This window comes from Hibiscus syriacus, unplaced genomic scaffold (genome assembly GCF_006381635.1).
Source record: "Hibiscus syriacus cultivar Baekdansim isolate YM2019G1 unplaced genomic scaffold, ASM638163v2 tig00111659_pilon, whole genome shotgun sequence".
NCBI classification, from domain to species: domain Eukaryota; kingdom Viridiplantae; phylum Streptophyta; class Magnoliopsida; order Malvales; family Malvaceae; genus Hibiscus; species Hibiscus syriacus.
The window spans coordinates 1,440,588-1,465,550 of NW_024063149.1; the positions used below are offsets into that span (position 1 = coordinate 1,440,588).

A 24,963-nucleotide genomic window follows, 5' to 3' on the forward strand; every position below is an offset into this window, starting at 1 on the left:
GTGGCATCCGTGGACATAGGTTCGAGCACCATATATGCCGGTCGTGTGAACGTCCAATGTAAAAAGGTTGAAAGTTACCTTTTAAACAAATATTGTCTTGTATTTACCCTATATTAATAAAAGAAAATATTATTTTGAAAAATAATACCGAAAAGAACTTCTTAATACTCGATTAGAAAAACTCGTGAGCAATTTGAAAATATAATATATTAAGATTTAAAAAAAAAAATTATTAATAATATTAACATTTATGTGTTGATTTTAAAAAAATACAATATAAGATTTTCATGTAATTAAAGTTCAAGTTTGACTTTGAGTTTGAGGTTTTAATCGAGTTAAATTTAACAGTTTTTTCATTTCGAGCTTTTCAAGCTTCAATTCATTATTTCAAATTCGAATTGAACTTGAAAATTTTAAACTCGTGAATTTTAAATTAAACAAATTTATTTTAAATTTTTCTAGTTAAATTAAATCGAGATCAATAATTCCGCCCAAGCTGCACGACTATAGTGTTGTTTAACTTTGTTTTTAGACCCACACTACCCCCATCGCAGGCGTTCCAAAATTTGAAGCAAATTTATGGCGAAATCAATGGCAAATTTATCAACAAGGTTTATCGATCTCTTTTTTCAAACCCCTAAACTTTTCAATGCCCTTTTGCTCTACCACCAACACCACTTCTGAAACTTCCGACCACCACTCAGCGTCGTTTATTCGACCGCCCGCTTGAGAATGGTCTCGATTCGGGCATTTACAAGGTTCATTCATTTTCACTCTAATGGCTCTGCATATTTTCCTTATTTCACAAGAGGAAAAAAAAGAATATTATTCAAATTTTAGTATTTCTGTTTGTAGAATTCTGGGCATTACCTGACTTAAAAATAAATATCTAGAGAAAATTTTCATACATACTTAAGACACTAGTTTTTTTTTATTTCATTTGTTTTATTTATTATTATTATTTTGTTTTAATATTATTATTAATTAATTAATTAATATTATTACAAACAGGCCCAATTACAAGATCCCCGAGCCCAAATCAGGTCCAACAGTGACCCAACTTGAACCAGGCCCGAGAAGCCCAAATTATTTGGGATTTTCAGCTAGGGTTGTCTAAACCCTAACCCAGCCACCGTTTCCAGATGCTTCCAGCCGCCTCTGATGATTCCAGGTGTCTCCTCTCGCCATTGCCGACGGTCATCCGCCCCACGTCGACGCTTCAACTGCCAGGTGACCCAATCCGCTGCAACCACGACGACGACGCCTCGATGAAACTTTCAGAAGAGCCAGTTGCCCCTCCACGTCGCAGCTACCAAGGTGAGTCACCAAATAGCCCGGTGACTCACCGAGAAGCCCCTCTGTGACCGGTCCATACCGAGCACCACGGTGGCTATAAAAGCCACCACCACCTGCAAAATAAAAAAAGGCAGAAAATCCGGAAGAGGACAGTAAGAACAGAGAACAGAAAACAGAGAGAACACACAGTAGTAACTACAAACAGCAACGACGAACAACACAAAACAGAAAGAACTAACGGAGCAAACCACCAAACAACAAACGAAAAAAGAGAAAAGAAAAGAGACAACTCACCGTAGCATCCACTTGCTGCTGGAAACCAAACGTCGAAGGTAAATTTTTTTTAGATCTACGAAAATATAAAGGTTTTTAGGGAAAACAAAGGTTGGAATCGACATTAGGAGGCCAGATTGGATTTTGGGGTAGTTTGGGAGTTCCGGCCACCACTCACGTGGCCGGCGGTGGTGGCGCTGGAGCACGGCTGTCGGCCGTGGTCTCTCCATCTCCGTTGTAGAGAGATGACCGAGAGAAATTTCATCTCTCTCAGTTAGAGAGAGAGATGAAACAAGAAATGAGAAATATGGCCCATAAGGGCCGGCCGATTGGGTATTTAAAACCCTCCCCAAACGACGTCGTTTTGGGGAGGGTATTTCTGTAATTTCATAAAGGGTAAACCCCGTCCGCAGTGCTCAAGTTTGTATACCTTGCAATTTAGTCACTAAAAGCAATTTTTGATTATTTTAATTTAGTCTTCTAATTTTATTTTATTTTAATTTAGTCCTTATTAGCATTTATATATATATATTTAGGTAAATATAAAATTTAGTCCCTCATAGTTTAGTATTTTTTATTTAAACCGTATTATGAATTATGGTTAAATTACACTTTTAATGCCCACCTTTTATATATTTTGAATTAGGACTCTAGTTTTATATTTTACATTTTAATCATTAAATTTTCATTTTTGACTATTTATTTTACTATTTATTTTTTTCCTTTTATTTTAATCATTATTTGCAATATTATTTAATTATTATTGCTTTAATTATTATTTTTATTATTTTTATATATATAAAATATATAATAATATTTGTTTATTTATTCTATTTGTTTTCTATTAAAATCCTATATTTCATAAATTACTTTTAATAATTTTTATATATATTTATTTTCAATATTAAGAAAAGGACTGTCTTAAAACACCTAGAAGTCTGTTTTCTAATATTTTTACTAAATATCCTATTTTTATAAATCCTATATTAAATAAATGTTTTATTTATTTTATATCAAGAAAAGAGCTGTCTTAAAGCACCTAGAAGCCCTTTTCTGATATTTCTAAATAAATAAATCTTATTTATATGATATATTTTCATAAATCATAAATTTGAAAATAAAAAGATTATAAATTAAATATATCTTTGAATTCTTAATTTCTAATAATAGAGACAATTTAATATTAATAAAGTACCAATTTTGGGCGTTGTAGGGGTGCTAATCCTTCCCTAAACGTAACCGACCACGAATCCCTTTTTTATTAAAAAGAACGAATTTTTGGTTATAACGCAGATCAGTTCATCTTTTAACTGATGTTTTCTTAAAACTCTTTTAAAAGATAATTTTTAGGTATTCGACCTACCTGACCCAAAAGGCCGATGGCGACTCCCAATTATTTTATTTTAAAAACCATTTATTCACATCACTTTTCCCGCCAAGTAAAAAATTGTGCCCGGACGAAAATTGTTACGACAGCTTGACGACTCTGCTGGGGACCCTGGTCAAACTTTTAAAATCAATGTCTCTATTAATTATAAATTTAAAATTCATATATTAATTTATAATTCTTTCTTTTCAAATTTTTATATACTTTATTTTTATAATATTTATATTTCATTTTACTTACAAGTATTTTATTTCATTATTTATTTTCTGTTAGAGGTTTGAACATTTCTCCTCACACAACACTTGCATTGCATAACATAAAGCTCTATAATTGAGTTTGTCCTTTAAGGGGAGTGAAAGCGATGTCTTCGTGAGAATTTTTTCTCCGTGTCACCTAGCAAGTAACTTTCGGGGTTCATATCTCTATGTCTTCGTGAGAATTTATTCTCCGTGTCAGGCATAGAGAAGTGTATCCCATCGAATTGAACTCGATCCATTTTAGTTTGTGATGGACTAGGATTGAGGGTTTGGCAGCCCAAGGGGGCACCGACAAGGACAGTTCGAGTACCTTTACCCTTAAAACCAACCCTGCATATAATGAACCCTAGAAATTCTCCTGATACAGTACCGAACCTCTGTCCGTAAGTATACAAAGGAGAAATAACTTTAGCTTTTAATTTATTATTTTTCTCTCTGAACAAATGCATGTGAACTAGTAATCATGCAGTTAGGTTATTTTTTTTTAAAACAAAGCATGGAACTAAAAAGCATGAGGTTAGGATATATTATATACCTTGATAGATATAATCTTTCTTGGTACTAACCAATTTTTTTTTTCCTTACCATTTTTTTTCATGCATATTGTTGCTCTAAACTTGTTTATATTTAATTTGTTTTGTTTAAATTGCATGATCATGGCATCAAAAGGTGTTTATTTGAAAGATTGTTCATCATGGAAAGAAATCGTAAATGGACAAAAAGTTTTATGCTCAAACAAAATATGATGCGGCCAAGGACAAACATCCTGAAAAAACTATGAAGATAGAAATGAGCAATGCACACAGAGATCCTGTTATATTAATACCAAAAGTACTCCACAAAGATCCTGCCAGATTAATACCAAAAGCAGTCTATGGTAAGAGCATCAGTCAGGGCATTCAGAGTAGTGGAGGTTTTTATGAAGCTCAAACATGTTATTTAAAGGACTTGAATGACCAAAACAAGAAATTGAGCACAAAATGAAAACTATGCATAAAGATTTTCAGAAAATCAGTCAAGCCTTTCAAAATACTGGCCTAGGAAGTACCCAGAAGAGGATCACAGGGGTCACCAAGCTGAAAAAGAACTGCAACATATATGAAGATCTTGTTCAAGAACTTCTTGGATAGAAAGGTTCTCTTACAAGGGAAAATGAGCAACTCCGAGAAGTGACACAGAAGATGAAAGAGAATGTCATAGAAGAAGTTGCAGTCCAGACAACAATATGGTTCTTAAATGATATTTAGCTGATTTTACAAGGAGATGAAGCAGACTGAAGACTCAACTTTTGAGCATGAATGGAAACTAATTGGGCTTTGGAAAAGTTAGGAGTAAAAGATATCCTTATATGTAAAGTTTTGTTTGATGTACCGAAACTTTTGTGTTCAATGAAATCTGTTCTAAGATGATCACTCTTGAGTAAACACATTTTCATACATGCATTTGCATTTTGCATCTTTGAATTTTTCATTGTGATTTATACTCTTATATTTGCTTTTGTACTATACAATTTGCATTGTTACATTCACATATTACATTTGCATTTTTTTACATTTGCATATTTCCATAATTACATTTTATTTCAAACTATTTACATACATTCAATCATGACAACGTGGAATAATTCGTGGAGAATTCCATGACAGAATCAAAGTGGAGTTAACTTGGTCTTCCTAAAGAAGGATAATAGCCATGAATGAGATTTTAGCAAGGGTTGGTAGAATTGAGAAACTACAAGAGCAATTATCGAGACACAACAAAGATGACTGATCAAGTGAAAAAATTACAGAATGATTCAAAGGAACAACTGACCAAATTGATGGACCTGATGAATATTGTAATCGAGAGAAACCCTTAGAGGATCCTGTTGTGAAAGATTTAAATAGGATTATGAATGATGTAGCTGATACAATGGAAACAATGACCAAGATTGTCGGGGAATGTGGAAATTCGATAAATCTCCAAAATCGGGTATGACCCCAGATAATGCGACAAGATCAAGTTGAAGAGAAGCATAGAAGAAATTTCAGTACCATTGAAGAAAGCTAAACCAAGCAAATAGTCACAAGGTCTTCAAGAAAGCAGTAAACAATTGTAATTTGACAGTGATGTCAGGGAAATTCTACCCAAGTTTCCTTCAGTTTCATGCAACAAGTTATATCTTGAGTTACTCAAAGCCCAGATTATTACTCCATGTCAAGCTAAGCCTTTGTTGTTTCCATACCCGAGTTGGTATAATGAGAAACTCTCTTGTGATTATCACGCTGGAGCCCAAGGACACTCCATTGAAAAGTGTGGTCGCTTCAAACAACGAGTTCAAGACCTTTTGGTACAGGAATCATAGAATTGGATGACCAGTCTGTTTTGGTCAAACAATCGAGAATTAAACATCAAAATGGAGTTGGTAGTATCAAAACAAATAAGTACATGCCGCAGAAAATGAAGAAAACAAAGTACTCGAGCCAAAGATAAAACATTCAATTCTCAATACTTCTATGATTTTAAATGATAAAAAAGTAAAAGGAGAGGTAATTCGAGACTGACCCACAGGTTTAAGAATGAATATGAAAGATGAAACTCTGAAGAAACCTCAAACGCATGTATCAAATTTTCTGAAGACCAGTGAAAAGAGTCTGGATACAAAGAGTCTGGTGAATGTTACTCCAATTACAGCCAAATATGTTCAAATCAGGACAAGGCTGTCATCCTTAGTAAAAGTTGTTCTGAATCCAAAAATGAGCTCAATTACCAGCCAGAGAAGAAAAAGATGATGATGGAAACTGCTCAGAATAAAGTAAAGAGTTATGTATCTGAAGGCTTACCTAAAGAAGTTGACACAAAAGATAATCAAGAATGGGGAAATGAGGAAAATCTTAGGCCAATTACAAACCCAACATTATTGGAATGATGGGGTAGGCTAAATAAACAAGTGGAAGTTGTTATCTACCACTATAGTACTTTTCTATTTTTAGCATCCTATTTAAACTTGTTTTTTGTTCCTTTCTCCGCCTTTTGTGCAATAAATAAATTTGTGTTGCTTATTAAGGTTATGAGCATTCAGTCAATTTTGCAATCTTGCAGTTCTTTGAATATCAACTGGATTAAAATGCTCTTCATGATTAGAGTTATAATCTTTGACAGAATATCAGGATTGAAAACCAGAAAAACAAGGACCATTGACCTTACCTCAGAAGAAATACACCCAAACACTATCCTATTACAAATATGAGATAGCCTACTCCTATTGAAAGGAATTACAAAAAGGCTTGGTATTTATATATAGGAGCGTACAACATGGGGCATCATTGGTGTATTACATTACAAAACTTACTAGAGTATTTTTCTATTAATGACATTCGATGATGAACATAATTTTTACAAATAGGTAAATCTAGTTTAAGTCAGTTGCTTGAGAATTGAACTCAACAAAGAGATTCTGAATTCCACCAAAACACTTAGACTATAACAGGTTCTTCTTAACAAGCTTAAGAAATGGATTTGGATAGCCATGTTATATTTATTACAATAAAGCTTGAATTGTCCCACTAGAGCAAATGGTTAATCGCCCGGCTTTATGGATAATATTCAGCCAACCCATTATATTATATATATAAAGCTGTCCCTCTAGAGCAATTGGTTAATAGCCCCGGCTTTATGGATAAGTTTCAATTAACCTGATAAAGGTGATTATATTATTATATACATTAAAGCTGAATTCAGCTAGCCAAAGTGGAAAATGTGTTAACAAATGGACTAAGGGAGTTACGAAACACCTGTTATAGTCAACTTCACACAAGCACTCATAAATTTTTTTTAGACCGATTTTTTTGCACTACTTTGATTAGATGAGTCTAAATGAAAGTTTCCAGAGAATTGAAATAGAAGGATTCTAGAAGGTCTAGTGATTGGCAATCCTAGTTGCGTTATTTTGTACGCATCCGGTTAAAATACCAAGTCCTCAAACTGAGACATGTGACAAAGTTCACAAAGAGCGAGAGATGAGTGACATCTTAAATAGATGTAACCATAGAAAATAGGAAGGCCATCCTGAAACCAAACCAAATCTTGATACTTGTCAAAGAATTATAATTCTAAAACATTACAGAGTTGTTGATTCTTTTGATATTCTTTGAATTCATGCTTATGATTTGATTTTATTGTGAACCTGAGAAGGGCATTACTTTTCAAAATTCTTTCATTCTTCAATAAAGAAAGGAGAATTTTTTTTTTAAACAGGACAGTCTCAAATGAGGAAGGTCCTTGAAACAACTGTTGCTTATTCTACCTCTGTTTTAGAAAAAGAATGAACGAGGCCAGAATAATGAAGCACTTCACATTTTTAAAGGCAAGTGGTCCAAGAAGCCAAAAAGTCTGGAGAATTGAACTTGTGACACTCTCCTATGACATTATTAGTAGCTCATCAAGAAAGATTATCGTTTATCCCATGCTGAGGACGATAAGCATCACCAGACAAATTATTTTCCCCAACCATCAATTCATGTTCTCTAGAAGATTACATCATAGAACCAAACAAGTCACTACCTGCACTCTGGTTATACCGTGATGTTGGCTCAAGTCTTGATACATCATTGCTACTTCTTCTATGCCGATCACTTTTTTTGTCAAGATGATATCCTTTATGTCCTTCAGAAGATTGTTGAATTTGAATTTAATGACTTATGGCACAAAATAAGACATTGGAACAAATTCTACATTTGTATGCCGTACAGGATTCCAAAAGTTGAGATAACCAGTTTTACCATCAACTAAACCTTTCCATGGTTAGGGAAGAGTATGATATGACACTGTGTATTTTGGAGCAGCAGAAGAGATAGTTGTCGTAGCAGTCATTGCAAGAAAATGCACCAACAAAAATCTTCTATTTCATCCTGATGATGTTTATTTCTTCCAGTAAGGTTGTTACGCTGGATGCCACCGACAACAAGGTCGAATTCGACAAATCTACTCATCAATTGCTCCAACTGATCATCATTCAGTTCTTACACATCTGTTTTCAAAGATATGCCAAGACAATAGAAGGCAATCTCTGCATCACTGATTCCAGAGAAAAGAGACAGGACATTGATATCTTAGGGGAACATGTTTCTAACAGATCCTCCTCCTTGTGTATGGTTTTTAGGGAAACCTAGAAGCATTTCCACCTCATCAGATTCAAGTGGAACAATTTTATTCTTTTCAACCCATACCAGATTCCATTTTCAGCACTCATCAAGAACATACTTCTGGACACTCAAAGGTGGCTCATTGTCATAAGCTTCAAGAGCCTTACAGGTATTTTCTGTCAATTTGGCACTTCCTGTACATGTTTATAAATAGTTCAACTTTGTTCTTGGATCCCAGGAAGGCCATCATTTCTTTGTCAATGAAAAAACATCAGCACATGGAGGAAGCAGAATAAGAGAAAATCTGTTCTCAATTGGCAGAATTATGAATATAGCCCTTTTCAGTGTAGTAGCATGAAAATGCTTCGAATCTACAAATTCTGGCTCAACATAGAATAAGTACTATGATATTCCAGTCCAAACATTAATTGGAGAAAGTGCCATGTGCTCATAGTAGAAATAAGAAGACCCAATAGCATCTTCTGGAAGTGTTCTTTGAGTTATCTTATCTGGTTTGGTATGAACCCCAAAAACCAATCATTGGATTTGAAAGATGAATGTGCTCATAGTAGAAATAAGAAGACCCAATAGCATCTTCTGGAAGTGTTCTTTGAGTTATCTGATCTGATTTGGTATGAACCCCAAAAACCAATCATTGGATTTAAAAGATGAATTTGCTCATAGTAGAAATAAGAAGACCCAATAGCATCTTCTGGAAGTGTTCTTTGAGTTATCTGATCTGGTTTGGTATGAACCCCAAAAACCAATCATTAGATTTGAAAGATGAATTTGCTCATAGTAGAAATAAGAAGACCCAATAGCATCTTCTGGAAGTGTTCTTTGAGTTATCTGATATGGTTTGGTATGAACCCAAAAACCAATCATTGGATTTAAAAGATGAATTTGCCCATAGTAGAAATAAGAAGACCCAATAGCATCTTCTGGAAGTGTTCTTTGAGTTATCTGATCTGGTTTGGTATGAACCCCAAAAAACCAATCATTAGATTTGAAAGATGAATTTGCTCATGGTAGAAATAAGGAGGCCCAATAGTATCTTCTGGAAGTGTTCTTTGAGTTATCTGATCTGGTTCGGTAGGAACCACATAACCAATCATTGGAATTAAAAGATGAACTGCATGATCGTCTTCATTAAGAAGCTTCTTCTGTTTATTCCTTTCCCAAAAATCATAGCTCGAGTTTTGCCTTTTCTTGTAATTGGGATCATTGTATAATGGCTTCCTATCTTCTACAGGAAGAAGTGTGTCAGTAGCCTTAACCAGTTGATCAGCACATATAAAATATGTCAATTCTGTAATTGATGAATCTGAACCACATTTCTTCATGGCTATTGAAGCCTCAGCCTCTGAGAATCCCATTTTTGTCAAGTATAACAGTTTACTCTCCTCATCAGAATCAGAATTCAAGATTTCCTCGGTATCAGAAAGAACTATCAATATTGTGAAATCATCCTGAAAGATCGCTTCATAATCAGATGAGTTGTTATCAAAATCAACATGTTGCATGGGTGTAGATTTTTGAAGAGCATGTACCATTGTATATGTAGTTTTTCTATTGCACCAGATTACTGTTCACATAAATTGGTTTCTCTCCAACAGAAAAGTATATTTCAGAGATGGCTTTCACTGAAAGATGATAAGCCACTGTGTCAGCCTGGAACGAATTATCAAGCTATTTATATTGCTCTTTCTGACTAAATCCCTCCAGATACAGAAAATAGTCACCTCATTCAAGAAGACGCATATCTCAGACATTTCTGTCAGAATGATTGAGTACTTCTTAAGTTTGTGACAACATGAAGAGGATTCTTCCAGTTACTTGACAATACTACTGTTTAGCAACACCAGAATGAGAGTATTCAAGATAAACAGATTTGGGGCACGAATAAAGCCACAAATACCCATAACAGTGCATTATCAAAATTAGACCTCATGAGGATCATGATATTCCAGTCAAACATACATTGAGAGTGAATCGAAAGCAGAATATTGAGGCATCTCAAAAGCCTAATACAGATCCAGAGGGATATCTTGAGGGCCCATTTCAACCAGAAATAAAATATTGGGGCATTTTGAAGGCTCACAACAATATGAATATTTAGGCATTTTGAAGGCTCATCTCAACAAGAAGTAATGATGAGCACACTTTTAACATCTGTATCAGCAAATGTTGGAGTATTTTAAAGGTTCTTTCAAACAGATCCATGTGGGGCATTTTGAAGGCTCAGATTAACAAGAAGCAAATGTTGGGGCATGCTGAAAACCCTTTTCAATCAGAATCAGGAATGATGATGTATCTGGATGTTTATATCAGCAAAATGCTGGGGCATGCTGAAAGCCTTTTCAATCAGAATGAAGAATGTTGATGTATTTTGAACGTTCGTATCAGTAATTGCTGGGGCATGCTGAAGGCCCATATCATCCTGTGTCAAGATCATTGACTTGAACAAATATTTCCAATGAGACATAAAGATATGAAAAATGAAAATGGTGAAACAGTGACAGTCGAGCTGACTATACATAATTGCTTCATTCATCAGGCAGTTGTATTAGGGTCCTGTTGTTGAACAAATATCTACTCAGCAAGTATGGTTTCAAATACCCAATCTTCTTAAACCATGTGTCACATGACAATGTGTTCTTTAATAAACTACATCATGATTGCATGAATAAAGATGGTCCCCAGGTAGACTACTAGATCCAGGGTTCAGTTTCTCAAGATCTCAGCTTTGAATTTTGCATTATCCGTATCGGTGATGATTAGAAATATTTCCTTGAGAGTTTTGTCAGTTAGTTTCAACCATACTGTTGAGGTTACGAAGCTGTTTTTCACATCAGTTTTGTTTACTTGATGACATTGAAGAAAGAAGCTCATGTATATTGCTCTTTCCTGATGTTACAGGGGTTATCATTGTCAGCTAGACTGAACCGAGTTTTCATCTATTTGGTTTATCATGTGCGTTTCATCCCCAGCTGCAAAAATTCCATGGATATCTTTGTACATTGATCCTATAGCTGAAGTGTTTCTACTTTCTACAATGCTCATTATGAAAGAAAGCATGATCAGTATCACATTTGCCTTTTCCAGAGATCAAGATCAATTAGTGTATTCTATTCAATTCGACACCAGTACATTTTGTGAATTTGACCAACTTTTTGGTCATACCAGTATTTCACTTGTATTCCCATTGAGTTTTGTTCTCAAGTGGTCTTGTGACATCATACAAAAACTTTGAACACCATGCAAAGAACTTCATTAAAACAATTTGAGCAGAAGCCACATGAGATGATGAATGTATTGACAAATGTTTTACGAACCAGTCATTCTGATGTTGAACCAATGTTGTGATCAGATGGTTTCCATTTATTGGTCCAAGATGAAGATTTCTTTCCACAAAAGGAGAGCTGAAATTTTAAACAACAAGAAACTAATGGCACCAACTAAGGTTGAACGACAGGTTGTTATTAAACATCTCGATATGATGTGGTCCAAGTTGTCGTATTCGAGATTGGATTAGATGTGGAGACATGAAAGGAATTAGGATAAAACTACTTGTGATATGTTTCAAGAGTCGAATCAGAACAGACTCTACTCTCCTAATTAATCCCTGCTGAGTTAGGCATATCTACATCTACACTCTTCAAAGATGATAGATTCTCTTTTTAAAGATAATAGATTCTCTTTTCAAAGATGAAAGCTTTATTGGATTTTTACACAATTCCAGACAAAGAAAGTGTTACCAAAGACAAAATGGGGCATCAAAGTCATAGTTCTGACTACGGAAAGAGTTCCATAAATGAAACAATTCTTATGAGACTTAAATGAAGCAAAAAAGACACAAAGATACAAGTTGATCAGATGATTTTGCAGAAATGCAAGCTTGATAGCATAAGTTTCTACACTGATATCCAGAGGTAACCCTGGCAATAAATGATGAAGTGAAGGAAGACCAAGTTCACCACTTTGAAGTCAAATAAAGATTTCATCAATATTCATGCATTCATAAGAATATCATTTACACAATAGATAATACATTACATTGATACATATGATTGCATTCAAACATAAGGTTTTGCAGATCTTCATATGAAAAAGAAGATTCATGATGAACAATACCTTACAAGAAGAATGTAGAATTCAAAACCTCGAATACAGGAATCACGCCAACATCTGAAGAATAGATGGACGCAATCCACAAGAATGAACATTATTTTGAGGTTGGGTCATGTTACCCAATCAACATGTTATTTTGAAAAATAATGAGAAAATGATTTCCATAGTTTCTCATTCAATCTTTTCCAAAAATAAAATTGTTGAAAAGTAAGAAAACGATTTTCATAGTTTCTTACTTAGTAAACTATTTCCCACATCTGTAAGTCCTACAGTGTATGATGTTTCCAAAAAGCCTTCGGGAGCATTTTGATGTTTTCAAAGCCTTAGGGTCATCTATAAATCCTACAGTGCATGATGTTTCCAAAAAGCCTTTGGGAGCTTTTTGATGTTTTCAAAACCTTCGAGTCAGCTGTAAGCCCTACAGTGCAGAATGTTTTTTTATTATTATTAAAACATTTCCAGGTAGAGTTCATAATGGAAGAACTCATCTGAATAAAGAAGAAGTTCATAATGAGAAGAACTTGTTCAACTTTTCGCTTGAATTCATCATTCGATGGATCAACTTTTCCAGAGAAAGTTCATAATGAGAAGAACTCATCTGAAGAACGAAGAAGAAGTTCATAATGAGAAGAATTTGTTCGACCTTTTGTTTGAATTCATCATTTGATGGATCAACATTTCCAGGTAGAGTTCATAATGAGAAGAACTCGTTATCTGAAGAAGAAGAAATTCATAATGACAAGAATTTGTTCAACCTTTTGCTCAAATCCATCACTTGATGGATCAGCTTTTCCAGAAGAAGTTCATAATGAGAAGAACTCATCTGAAGAACGAAGAAGAAGTTCATAATGAGAAGAATTTGTTCGACCTTTTGTTTGAATTCATCATTTGATGGATCAAATTGCTAGGTAGAGTTCATAATGAGAAGAACTAGTCATCTGAAGAAGAAAAAATTCATAATGAGAAGAATTTGTTCAACCTTTTGCTCAAATCCATCACTTGATGGATCAACTTTTCCAGAGAAAGTTCATAATGAGAAGAACTCATTTAAAGAAGGAAGAAGTTCATAATGACAAGAATTTGTTTGACCTTTTGTTTGAATTCATCATTCGATGGATCAACTTTTCCAGAAAGTTCATAATAAGAAGAACTTATCTGAAGAGGAAGAAGAAGTTTATAATGAGAAAATTTTGTTCAACCTTTTTCATGACTCTATCATAGAAGGAGATAGACCAGTATCAACTTTTCCAGAGAAAGTTCATAATGAGAAGAACTCATCTGAAGAAAGAAGAAGAAGTTCATAATGAGAAGAGCTTGTTTGACCTTTTGCATGACTCTATAACAGAAGGAGATATATCATCATCAGCATTTCCAGAAGGAGTTCAGAATGAGAAGAACTCATCTGAAGAAGAAGAAGTTCACAATGAGAATAACTTGTTCAACCTTTGCTAGATTACATCACAGAAGGAGATAAATTGTCATCCCCAGTGGAAAAGTTCATAATAAGAAGAACTAATCCCAGAGGAGAACTTGTTCAACATTTCCATCTTAATCAAGTGAAACCAAATGAAAAAAAAACTTATTGTCCTTTAGTCTTTGTCCTATTCTCATTAACACAAGAATGAACAAAGAGGGGCAGCTGAAGACACTAGTTTTTTTATTTCATTTGTTTTATTTATTATTATTTTTTAATATTATTATTATTATTATTAAATAAATAATTAATATTATTACAAACAGGCCCAATTACAAGATCCCAGAGCCCAAATCAGGTCCAACAGTGACCCAACTTGAACCAGGCCCGAGAAGCCCAAATTATTTGGGATTTTTAGCTAGGGTTGTCTAAACCCTAACCCAGCCGCCGTTTCCAGATGCTTCTAGCCGCCTCTGACGATTCCAGGTGTCTCCTCTCGCCATTGCCGACGGTCATCCGCCCCACGTCGACGCTTCAACTGCCAGGTGACCCAATCCGCTACAACCACAACGCCGCCGCCTCGATGAAACTTTCAGAAGAGCCAATTGCCCCTCCTCGCAGCTACCAAGGTGAGTCACCAAATAGCCCGGTGACTCACCGAGAAGCCCCTCTGTGACCGATCCATACCGAGCACCACGGTGGCTATAAAAGCCACCACCACCTGCAAAAAAAAGGGTAGAAAATCCGAAAGAGGACAGTAAGAACAGAGAATAAAAGAGAGAACACACAATAGCAACTACAACACAACGATGAACAACACAAAACAGAAAAAACTAACGGAGCAAACCACCAAACAACAAACGAAAAAAAAAGAGACAACTCACCGTAGCATCCACTTGCTGCTGGAAACCAAACGTCGAAGGTAAAACATTTTTAGATCTACGAAAATATAAAGGTTTTTAGGGAAAACAAAGGTTGGAATCGACATTAGGAGGCCAGGATTGGTATTTTGGGGGTAGTTTGGGAGTTTCGGCCACCACTCACGATGGCCGGCGGTGGTGGCCGGTGCCGGAGCACGGCTGTCGGTCGGTGGTCTCTCCATCTCCGTTTTAGAGAGATGACAGAGAGAAATTTCATCTCTCTCAGTTAGAGAGAGAGATGAAACAAGAAATGAGAAAAATGGTCCATAAGGGCCGGCCGATTGGGTATTTAAAACCCTCCCCAAACGACGTCGTTTTGGGGAGGGTATTTCTGTAATTTCATAAAGGGTAAACCCCGTCCGCAGTGCTCCAAGTTTGTATACCTTGCAATTTAGTCACTAAAGCAATTTTTGATTATTTTAATTTAGTCTTCTAATTTTATTTTATTTTAATTTAGTCCTTATTAGCATTTATATATATATTTAGGTAAATATAAAATTTAGTCCCTCATAGTTTAGTATTTTTTATTTTAACCCCGTATTATGAATTATGGTTAAATTACACTTTTAATGCCCATCTTTTATATATTTTGAATTAGGACTCTAGTTTTATAATTTTACATTTTAATCATTAAATTTTCATTTTTGACTATTTATTTTTAATACTATTTATTTTTTCCCTTTTATTTTAATCATTATTTGCAATATTATTTTATTATTATTATTGCTTTAATTATTATTTCATTATTATTTTTATTATTTATATAAGTAAATATATATATAATAATATTTGTTTATTTATTCTATTTGTTTTCTATTAAAATCCTATTTCATAAATTACTTTTAATAATCATATTTTAATATATATATTTATTTTTCAATATTAAGAAAAGGACTGTCTTAAAACACCTAGAAGTCTGTTTTCTGATATTTTTACTAAATATCCTATTTTTATAAATCCTATATTAAATAAATGTTTTATTTATTTTTATATCAAAGAAAAGAGCTGTCTTAAAGCACCTAGAAGCCCTTTTCTGATATTTCTAAATAAATATCTTATTTATATGAATATATTTTCATAAAATCATAAATTTGAAAATAAAAAAAAGATTATAAATTAAATATATCTTTGAATTCTTAAATTTCTAATAATAGAGACAATTTATAATTAATAAAGTACCAATTTTGGGCGTTGTAGGGGTGCTAATCCTTCCCTAAACGTAACCGACCACGAATCCATTTTTTTATTAAAAAGAACGAATTTTTGGTTATAAACGCAGATCAGTTCATCTTTTAACTGATGTTTTCTTAAAACTCTTTTAAAAGATAATTTTTAGGTATTCGACCTACCTGACCCAAAAGGCCGATGGCGACTCCCAAATTATTTTATTTTAAAAACTATTTATTCACATCACTTTTCTGCCAAGTAAAAAATTCGTGCCCGGACGAAAACCGGTTACGACACATACTTTTATTTGTAGGAATCTTTAGTATTGAAGCTCCATTCAGAAAGTTAACTGGAAATGATTCTTGGGCTTTTGACTGGTTTTCCTGTTTGTAGGCAATTTTGGTTGGACAGGTAGGGCGAACCCCAGTGCTGAAGAAACTGAGGAGTGGGATGTCGATTACAATGTTTTCGGTGGGGACAGGTGGGATTCGAAACAACAGGAGGCCTCATGAGAATGAGGAACCAGGGGAGTATGCTAATCGCTCTTCTGTTCAGTGGCATCCAGTTTGTGTTTACCAAGAATGGTTGGGAGACCTTGTCGTGGAGCATGCTATTCCTGGGTAAGGTTTCATTTGGAGCATATTTCATTGTACCCGATATTGCAGGAATGCTTCTTTCGTCATTTCTAATATTGACCCCTGTGTTTTGCAAAGGGTATTGAAAGGGTTAATTAATGTGATTTCTTTTGTTTTGGGAGCACAAGCATGCTGTAAATTATTAAGGGTGAATGCCCTGACATTACTAAGTAGTTATTAGGTACTTTTATTGATGATGCTACCGTGATGTATATATTTACTATAATTGGGTAGCCATGTTGAAACTATTGCATGATAAGCCATCTATTAGAAAGGTTTGCCACAAAAGTGTCTTGGAAGATGGTTCGGTCGATGGCCATTTTAGACTTTTGGAGAACCTTTGCTCATTATGATTATTTTGTTGAGTTCGAGACAATAGTTGCTTAAGAAAGATTTTCAGTTATGTCTGAGTTTAGGCTGAATGGGAACTACTAATAAACCTATGAATTCTAGATAGCTTGCGGTTGTTTTGTGTGTTCCTTGATATTGGGTGTGGGAACTGTAATGGATCATTTCTATGCATAGCAGCTTTTCATAGAATTGTTTGCAAAATATATATACTTAGGGTGATCATTTCTGTTCACGAATGAAATTCAAAATTGTCTAACCTGTCACTTGGAACGGTTCATAGTGGGATATTGAATGATATAGTAATCTTGTTTTGAGCATGGCCTGATGCTTTTTAACTGCAATTTCTTATCTTAATTAAATGGGCTGTTGATTTTCTTCATTCTTGATCTTGGTTGTAATAATCTCTTCTTTTTTCTCCTTTTGGGTGATGTAGTACAATTGTATATTTGTAGGGAATTTAGAGACAAAAATCTTCTCTGATCCCACCACTGGTCTGGCTCTATGCCTGAGAGAGGTTTCTGTTCGTCGAAATGACAAGCATATTACACTTATTCCATTCTTTACTAACCTCACTAGTATGTTCCATTATTTACGTGGTCAAATGGGTGACTGATTTTATCTCTATAATTCGAACACGCCAAAATTGGAGCCGCGCCCTTGTTAACCCATATAATATTGAAAAAGATCATAGTGGTGCTTATAATAACATTGTGTGTTCTCTTGCTTGAAATTTTCAGCTTTTTTGGCTTCATGAATGAAGTGAGAGGTTTGGTTTTGTTTTTTTTGTGTGGTTGGGGTGAAGGCAAGTTAACAAAAAAAAAATGTTGTTTTTACCAAAATTAGGTCGTATTCGACTTTTCACTTCTGCTGCGAAATATGCAGGTCAGATTGTGTTCTTGGGAAAAAGGTGATGATTCCCAGGGACCAACTTCTGGAGAAATGAAAGGTGCTGGGTTTTACTAGAAAGCATTGGTGTTGGTTGAAGAAGAGAACATGTAGTTGAGATGGAAAACAATAGGTTAAAGGTAGTTGATTTATGGATGAAGTTTGTGGATTTCCATTGGCCGTTAAAAGTCGTTAAATTTGAAATTGCATCTAATGTTTAACGTTAATCATGTTAATAACCAACTAATATCCATTATCCGGAGCTGAGTCCGAGTCCTCGTCAGCGATGTAGGATGGATCGGAGGTATATGTATACAGGATTTTTAGCAGGTGCACTAGTTATAGAATTCTACTTTCCCCACTAGTGGCCTCAATGGTTAAAATAAAAATTATTCTCCTTTAATGAATCGGATTCAAGTAGCATAATTTACACACGTGTGTGAGTTAGATTTAGGTCTCTAGATCCATCCCCAAATACAATACGGTAAACTATTAATACACAAAACTCAACTTCCTCTTACCTTTATTTTTCGCCACACGTCAAGTTACCCCAAATACACTTTGGCTTTATCCATTCCTTAAATTTAAGTTTTTTCAAAAGTTGGGTGCACTCTTTTCTTTAGTAAAATTTCATTAGCTTAATCAATCACCTTAGCTTAAGAAAAAAAAATGCTTGTCAGGGCAAATGCTAAAGGTTCTACATAATTCTCTTCTCTAAGCCCATCTAATCCTACGGTGGAAAAATCATCTTGGCCAAAATTTCATTCATCTAATGGCCAAGAATTGTTATTTGAATATACTGAATGTGAGCTTAAAACATCTTTCGTATCATTGAAATTATATTAATTTTCTATTGAAGTCTGATTTGAATTTGATGTTACATAAACTAAAGGAGATATAATGTTAAGAGATAATTGAAAAAAAATTAATTTGATTGAAAGTAGGAAGTCTATTTTCTTTTATGTTGATTAATAGTAAAAAATATTTTAAGTAGATTTTACTAAACAAATTTCTTTTGTAATCAAGTAACTAGAGTTAAAAATTAAGTTGTTTAAGTCATTCTTATCGTATTCTTCTTTTTTGACGTTAGTGAAAATTCTCCTTCTCCTGTTTGTTATTTTTCTCAAAAGAATTTTCCACATAAAATATTAATATCCAATTTATTATATAATCATTATACATATATTATCTTTTTAACATTTACTTTATAAACAATTTTTTACATATATAAGATTAAATTCAAATTAGGTAAAAGAATAAACTACTTTATGTCATTTATCTATTGTTTATGTTCACATACGTTTACTTAGTTGCCAGTAACTTTAGGTAAAAAAAATTCTACTTTGTGTCATTTCTCTATTGTTTATGTTTATATTCGTTTACTTCGTTGCAAGTAACTTTACAACTTGAAACAAAAACACCAATTTTGACGATGACCGGTGCATAAAATACCATAAATCCAACTTATTCAGTAAGATAATATACCATATTAGCGGCTGCGCCTACTTGATCCTCATATCCTATGTCTTATTTAACGAATAATTATTAGATGAGACTGTCTCACCATGTTGTTCGTGGCCTCAATCAATAAGGTCCATTCACATCACTTTTTTCCAAGGTGAATTTTCACCTCTTTCGTACATTAAAAAAAAAGCTGGTAGTTATTTAAAAGTTACATTGAGATGGATGGACATTATTGGTTGGACTACGGATGGCGTAATGAGCCGGGTATATCACATATTTTAACCTTTTGTAGCTTTTATTATATTCATACAATCATCTGTTCATGAATAAATTTTTTTTGAGTAAATTACGAATTTAGTCATCCATCTATTCTCGCAGTTCCATTTTGGTCATTTAACTATTTCTTTTCATAATGATACCTAACAATACGTTTTGTTCACCCGTTAAAAAATAAATAGAATTACCAATGTTGTAATTTTTTTCAATCATGGCTTGATATTACCTTATGGTGATAAGTCAACATTACTGTTAATTTTTTAACGGTGGATGACAGAAACGAAACCGAAACGTAATGTGAAGTATTGAGTGATCAAAACACAATTACAAAAATATGTGAGTGACTAAATACGTAATTTATCTTGAAGATTCAAGACTTGTAAAATCATAGTGAATCGAGGACCTAAGTGGGGTCAGTAAAAGTGTAGCATGTGCAATTCCTGTTTGTTTAATAGGTGAGCATGCATGCATGCATGTGTCATAGACCTCTTCTTCTCTTCTTTTGATTAAGCCATCTCTCAAATCCTTAAAGATAAACCCTATTTGATTTATAAAAGCAAAAGCAAAAGAAAAAGCAATAAAGCTACCATTGTTGTATCTATCTACCCATCTTCATGTTGGTTGCTTTGTGTCTGGTCTTTCACTTTCAAAAGTATGCCATAAAGCTACGTAGGCTGCCTAACACATGCTTTACGCTTGCTTTCTTTGCATGGATTTTCCCATTTTCCAAATTCCATGTCACCTTGTATATGGATAGGTGCATGATTTTATGTCATGTATACGAACTTATTAAATTATATTAAAAATCAGGGTACGAAATTATAAAATTTTAGAACTGTTGTATTTGATCATCAATAGGCATGTAAATGAACTGAACGTTCAACGAACCGTTCATGAACCGTGCGGCGAGAAGTTCGTTTATGTGCGTTTATTTATTAAATGAACGAACATGAACAAGATTTTTTGTTCGTTTAATTAAATGAACAAACATGAACATAGGTCTCGTTCGTTCATTTACGTTCGTGAACCCCCAAACCTATTGTTCACTGAGAGTGGAGACGATCTGAAAGATTCAAAACAGTTATATAGTGCAATATGAAGTTTTACAGGTGTTTTCATCTCTTTCTCTGTTTTATTTGACTAATAGTTGATATGTAAAGTTATTGTGGGGATCTTCACATCTAAAACTCAAGAAAACATAATACTTCTTTCTAGAAATAGATGGGAAGATAAAGGTAAAAATCGGAAGTATATGAGCATCAGTAAAAAGAAAATATATAGATTTGCCCAAAACAAAAGAAAGGTTTCTATGCAATTTCTGAAAAGAGTGTAATAGCGGAAAATGATTGTCCATATGTAATCATGGAACACTAAGATAAATGTTATAGCGTTAAATTAAAGTCGTGTGAATCATATCTTTAAAAAACGATCGAAATATTAAATCTTCAAACATTTCATCATGCTAATAAGCTCTTACGCTATTTATCACTGTAGATTTGGTTGATTTGCATTGTCGACTATTTTTCATGAAAGAACAATGGAAGGTAGGGTCTCCAACGTTTATGTTCGTTTATGTTCGTGTTCATTTATGTTCGTGCTCGTTTATGTTCGTGTTCGTTTATTTATTAAATGAACGAACATGAACAAGTTATATTCCTTAATAAACGAACATGAACAAAAAAAATTTTGTTTGTTTATGTTCGTGTTCGTTTATATTCATTTATTTATTAAATGAACAAACATGAACATACCTTCGTTCGTGTGCGTTCGGTTCGTTTACAAGCCTAATCATCAATAAAAAAAGTACAAAAAAAGAATTTAAACTATATGGGAAATTAAAATTTCCAGATCGCACTCCTTGATCGATCACTGTCCCCACACGATTTGTAGGACCCTTCTCTCCATCTTGCTTTAGTATTTACAGAAAGCTTGTGCAGGATATTCATTTGGTGCAGAGTAGGAATCTAGTCATCAAAGCAACAAGATTTGCATATGGAAAGAAATGGTGGTGGGTGGGTCAGTGTGCTGGGAAAAAGAGTGTTGAGGAATCTCTCTTGAGTGCCCCTTCCGAAATCTTCACTTTGTTCATCTTCTCTTCACACCAATGCAGTTGTTGTTCACTTAGATCACTCATCCTCAACACCCTTGACACCACTTTTAGGTCAATTAGGGCCATTAAGATCTCCATTTTCTTCACCTTGACTTTTCTTTTCCTTATGCATTTGTGACTCCTGCGCAGCTCTTTTAGCTTCATCTTTTTCTGCAAATGGAAATAAGGTCAAGCCCATTACTAGTCATCATTGGAATGAATATATAAAGAAAATTAAGATGTTAAAATTTACTTTTGATAAAATAATCATTTTAATCTCTTTTTATTCTCTTTTAATCATTTCGGTCCTAATATCTAATATTTCATTTTGAGATATTTACTATGCCCCAATACTTCATTTTAATCAGTAGCATGTAAATAGCTAATTGACTAATCATCATTTTTTACCGTTGATGTGATAAGTTTTATGTGTCTAAAGAGATGATGTGTCATGTATTATGTCATCATTTATGTACGCATAATTTGTGTCACATAATAAGTTATATACACGTGACATAAATCATGTCATCACTTTGAGTACGTAAATATATTATGTCATCATTTTAAACAAATAACATGTACCACAGCAACGAAGAGTGTTAATCATTAGTCAACTAACAATTTTCATCCAATCTTAAGTCATTTTATCTAAAATAAAATAATAAGAACTAAAATACATAAAAAAAATAAAGGTCAAAATAATTATTTTATCGAATTAATACCGATATATTATATATCCAACTTACTTTAACATTAACTTTCTTCATGAGTCGGACAAGTGTTGGGTCAACCGAACCTTTTCTCTTTCTCCGAAACAGTGCTTTAATGATTTGGTATGGTTTCTCCCTGTCTGCTTTGAGAAAATTCATGAAGGTTTGGATTCCATCTTCTATTATCACCATAAATGAATCTGCTGAAATCCTTGACCCTAAACCTTCATCCCTCTGATCATCCTCGTAATCTATGGAATCCAAACAATCTTAATTCTTTAATGTAGGTATCATCAAAAACCAATATATGATCAAAAACTATTTCTAGGATAAGAAATAGGCATAAAACAGAAAAAAACCCTAAAAATTTAACTAAATACTCATTTTGACTCTTATTTTTTAAAATATTTTAGGTCCAACGCTTTATTTTTGGAGAAAAAAGTCCCTCCATTCAAAAAATCCGTTAGTCAATACACCAAAATAAAAAAAATTTTACATTAAAATGAAACGTTGAAGATAAAAATATTTTAAAAAATAAGGGCTAAAGTAAATATTTAATCAAACACTAATATCTTTTTATCTTAAAATGAAATATTGGAAACCAAAATGCCCAATAAAGTAGAAATGAAAATGACTATTTAATCAAATGTTAGTGATTTTTTTATATTATGCCTATGAAATGTAAGGTTAATTAGTGTATGGACTACCTCGATACTCAGGAACCAGAAGCAACTTTGGTGCCGAAAGCCTCTTCCTGGCGTAGACCTCCAGTCTTCGGCCATGCTCATAAGGCTCATTTTCAATGTATCTTTGTAAAAGAACTTGGAATTGCTGAAACTGTTGAGCAATGGTGGCCGGACAGTCAAAACCTTTACGTGCAGATCTTTTACGTTCGAAGTTCATGTAATTCCAATTAAGAGCTTCCCATGTTAAGCAAATTTGAGCTACATAAGCAGCTTCCAGTTCATGATATGGATAGTGCCTGCAGGTATCTGATGATGGCCTTTTGTTTGTTGTTGAAAACTTGTGGACTATTCTCTCTGATATTGACTTAGGGCAAGCTTGGATAGACCTCAGTGACTCTAAAAAGCACAGTTTCAGATAAATAAGGAAAATGTTGGATTGATTTCTCTGAACAAATACTATCTAACTTGTTGATGGAAATAAGTTTATCTCGTCAACTGGTGCATCCTTTTGATTGAGTGGAGAGTCGTAGATGATAAGATAACGATCATTGATCAGCGTTTCTGTTTCTCTTTTTTCGCTCCCTTACACCGCACATCTTGCGACTCTTCACTCAAATAAGATTGGATGAACCGTCAACGAACGACGAGACCAACTTATTCCTATCAAGATGACTATATTTAAGTTTTCCTGGAGCTTTTGTGCAATCAGTCTGTGTAGGAACATCATCTCTTCGTCATATTTTTGGAACACTGTGTAGGACTCCCACTTGGGTTTGATTGAGTGGAGAGTCGTAGATGATAAGATAACGATCATTGATCAGCGTTTCTGTTTCTCTTTTTTCGCTCCCTTACACCGCACATCTTGCGACTCTTCACTCAAATAAGATTGGATGAACCGTCAACGAACGACGAGACCAACTTATTCCTATCAAGATGACTATATTTACCTGTTTCCTGGAGCTTTTGTGCAATCAGTCTGTGTAGGAACATCATCTCTTCGTCATATTTTTGGAACACTGTGTAGGACTCCCACTTGGGACAACTTCTTCTTGAGGAAGAAGAGAATGGATCATCAGTCGTTGAATCTCTGCAAGTTATTGAGCTTCTCCACTCAGAGGAGCTCTTTGAAGTAGAGGCTGTCGTGCAAGAATCTCCATAGATTTCTTCATGAACAAGTAACTTGTTGGATTCCGATTTCGTTGGTCCAATACCGAAGTACTTGTCGTTTGATCTTGAGAAATCTGATTGCACCCTTGCTTTGATTTCTTTGTTAGTGGTGATTTCTGCACCAAGGAGGAAAGGATCAGCAAAAATGGAATGGGAAGGTATAATCATGGTAATTAAGCATAAATACACATACCATCTTCATTATCGTTCACCTGATGATGATCACCTTCAACTGTTTTAGTTGGTATCTCTTCATCTTCAACAAGCGAATCCGTTTCATCATCACCATGATGATGATGTTCAGAATCTGAATATGGTGACGAGTAGTCATTAGCAGACAACTGTTGGGTGGAATTGCTTCCGTAATCTTCTTCTACATCATCGTTATCATCATCATCATCATGGGGAGGCATGGATTCCTCAAAATCATTTCCAGTCCCCTGAAAGCTGTTTTCTGATAGGAATACAAGTGATTCGCCGCCATGAATAATGTCTGCCACCAGGTGGTCATTTTCCATGCAATGAACCTCTGTAAAAGTGGATTAGTTCCAATGAAGAAGAGGAACTTGGTAAGCAAAATGGAAGAGGAGTAAAGGAATAGGAGGAGGAGAAAGGAGGAGCTTGAGAGGTTGTAAAACAGCCTAACTAGAGCTTCCTGCATATTTCTCTTCTTCTCCGTGGCTGCAAATTAAAAGGAGCTGCCAACAACAAATACCCCTTACTCAAAAGCAA

The 24,963-nt window shown here is 34.2% G+C and overlaps 1 protein-coding gene and 1 pseudogene across 1 annotated transcript; one reads left to right on the top strand and one right to left on the bottom strand.

Annotated features, from left to right (window-relative positions):
- Positions 1 to 579: 579 nt before the first annotated feature.
- LOC120167027 lies at positions 580 to 17,567 on the top strand (annotated as a pseudogene).
- A 3,859-nt stretch (positions 17,568 to 21,426) lies between these two features.
- On the bottom strand, positions 21,427 to 24,756 carry LOC120167030. Its single transcript, XM_039176161.1, has 5 exons — positions 24,425 to 24,756; positions 24,012 to 24,347; positions 23,086 to 23,460; positions 22,415 to 22,629; positions 21,427 to 21,839 (listed from the first exon to the last, which is right to left on the bottom strand). Exons 1-5 carry the CDS (start codon positions 24,747 to 24,749, stop codon positions 21,597 to 21,599), a joined length of 1,494 nt encoding a protein of 497 aa, XP_039032092.1. The 5' UTR covers positions 24,750 to 24,756; the 3' UTR covers positions 21,427 to 21,596.
- Between the last annotated feature and the right edge of the window lie 207 nt (positions 24,757 to 24,963).

Excerpts from the sequence above, each read along its gene's own strand:
- LOC120167030 (XM_039176161.1), bottom strand. The coding sequence starts at position 24,749 with ATGGAAAATGACCACCTGGTGGCAGACATTATTCATGGCGGCGAATCA. Across the intron at positions 24,348-24,424 it reads GGTGAACGATAATGAAGATG|AAATCACCACTAACAAAGAA; the intron begins GTATGTGTATTT and ends TCCTTGGTGCAG. Across the intron at positions 21,840-22,414 it reads TGAAGAAAGTTAATGTTAAA|AAAAAGATGAAGCTAAAAGA; the intron begins GTAAGTTGGATA and ends TTCCATTTGCAG.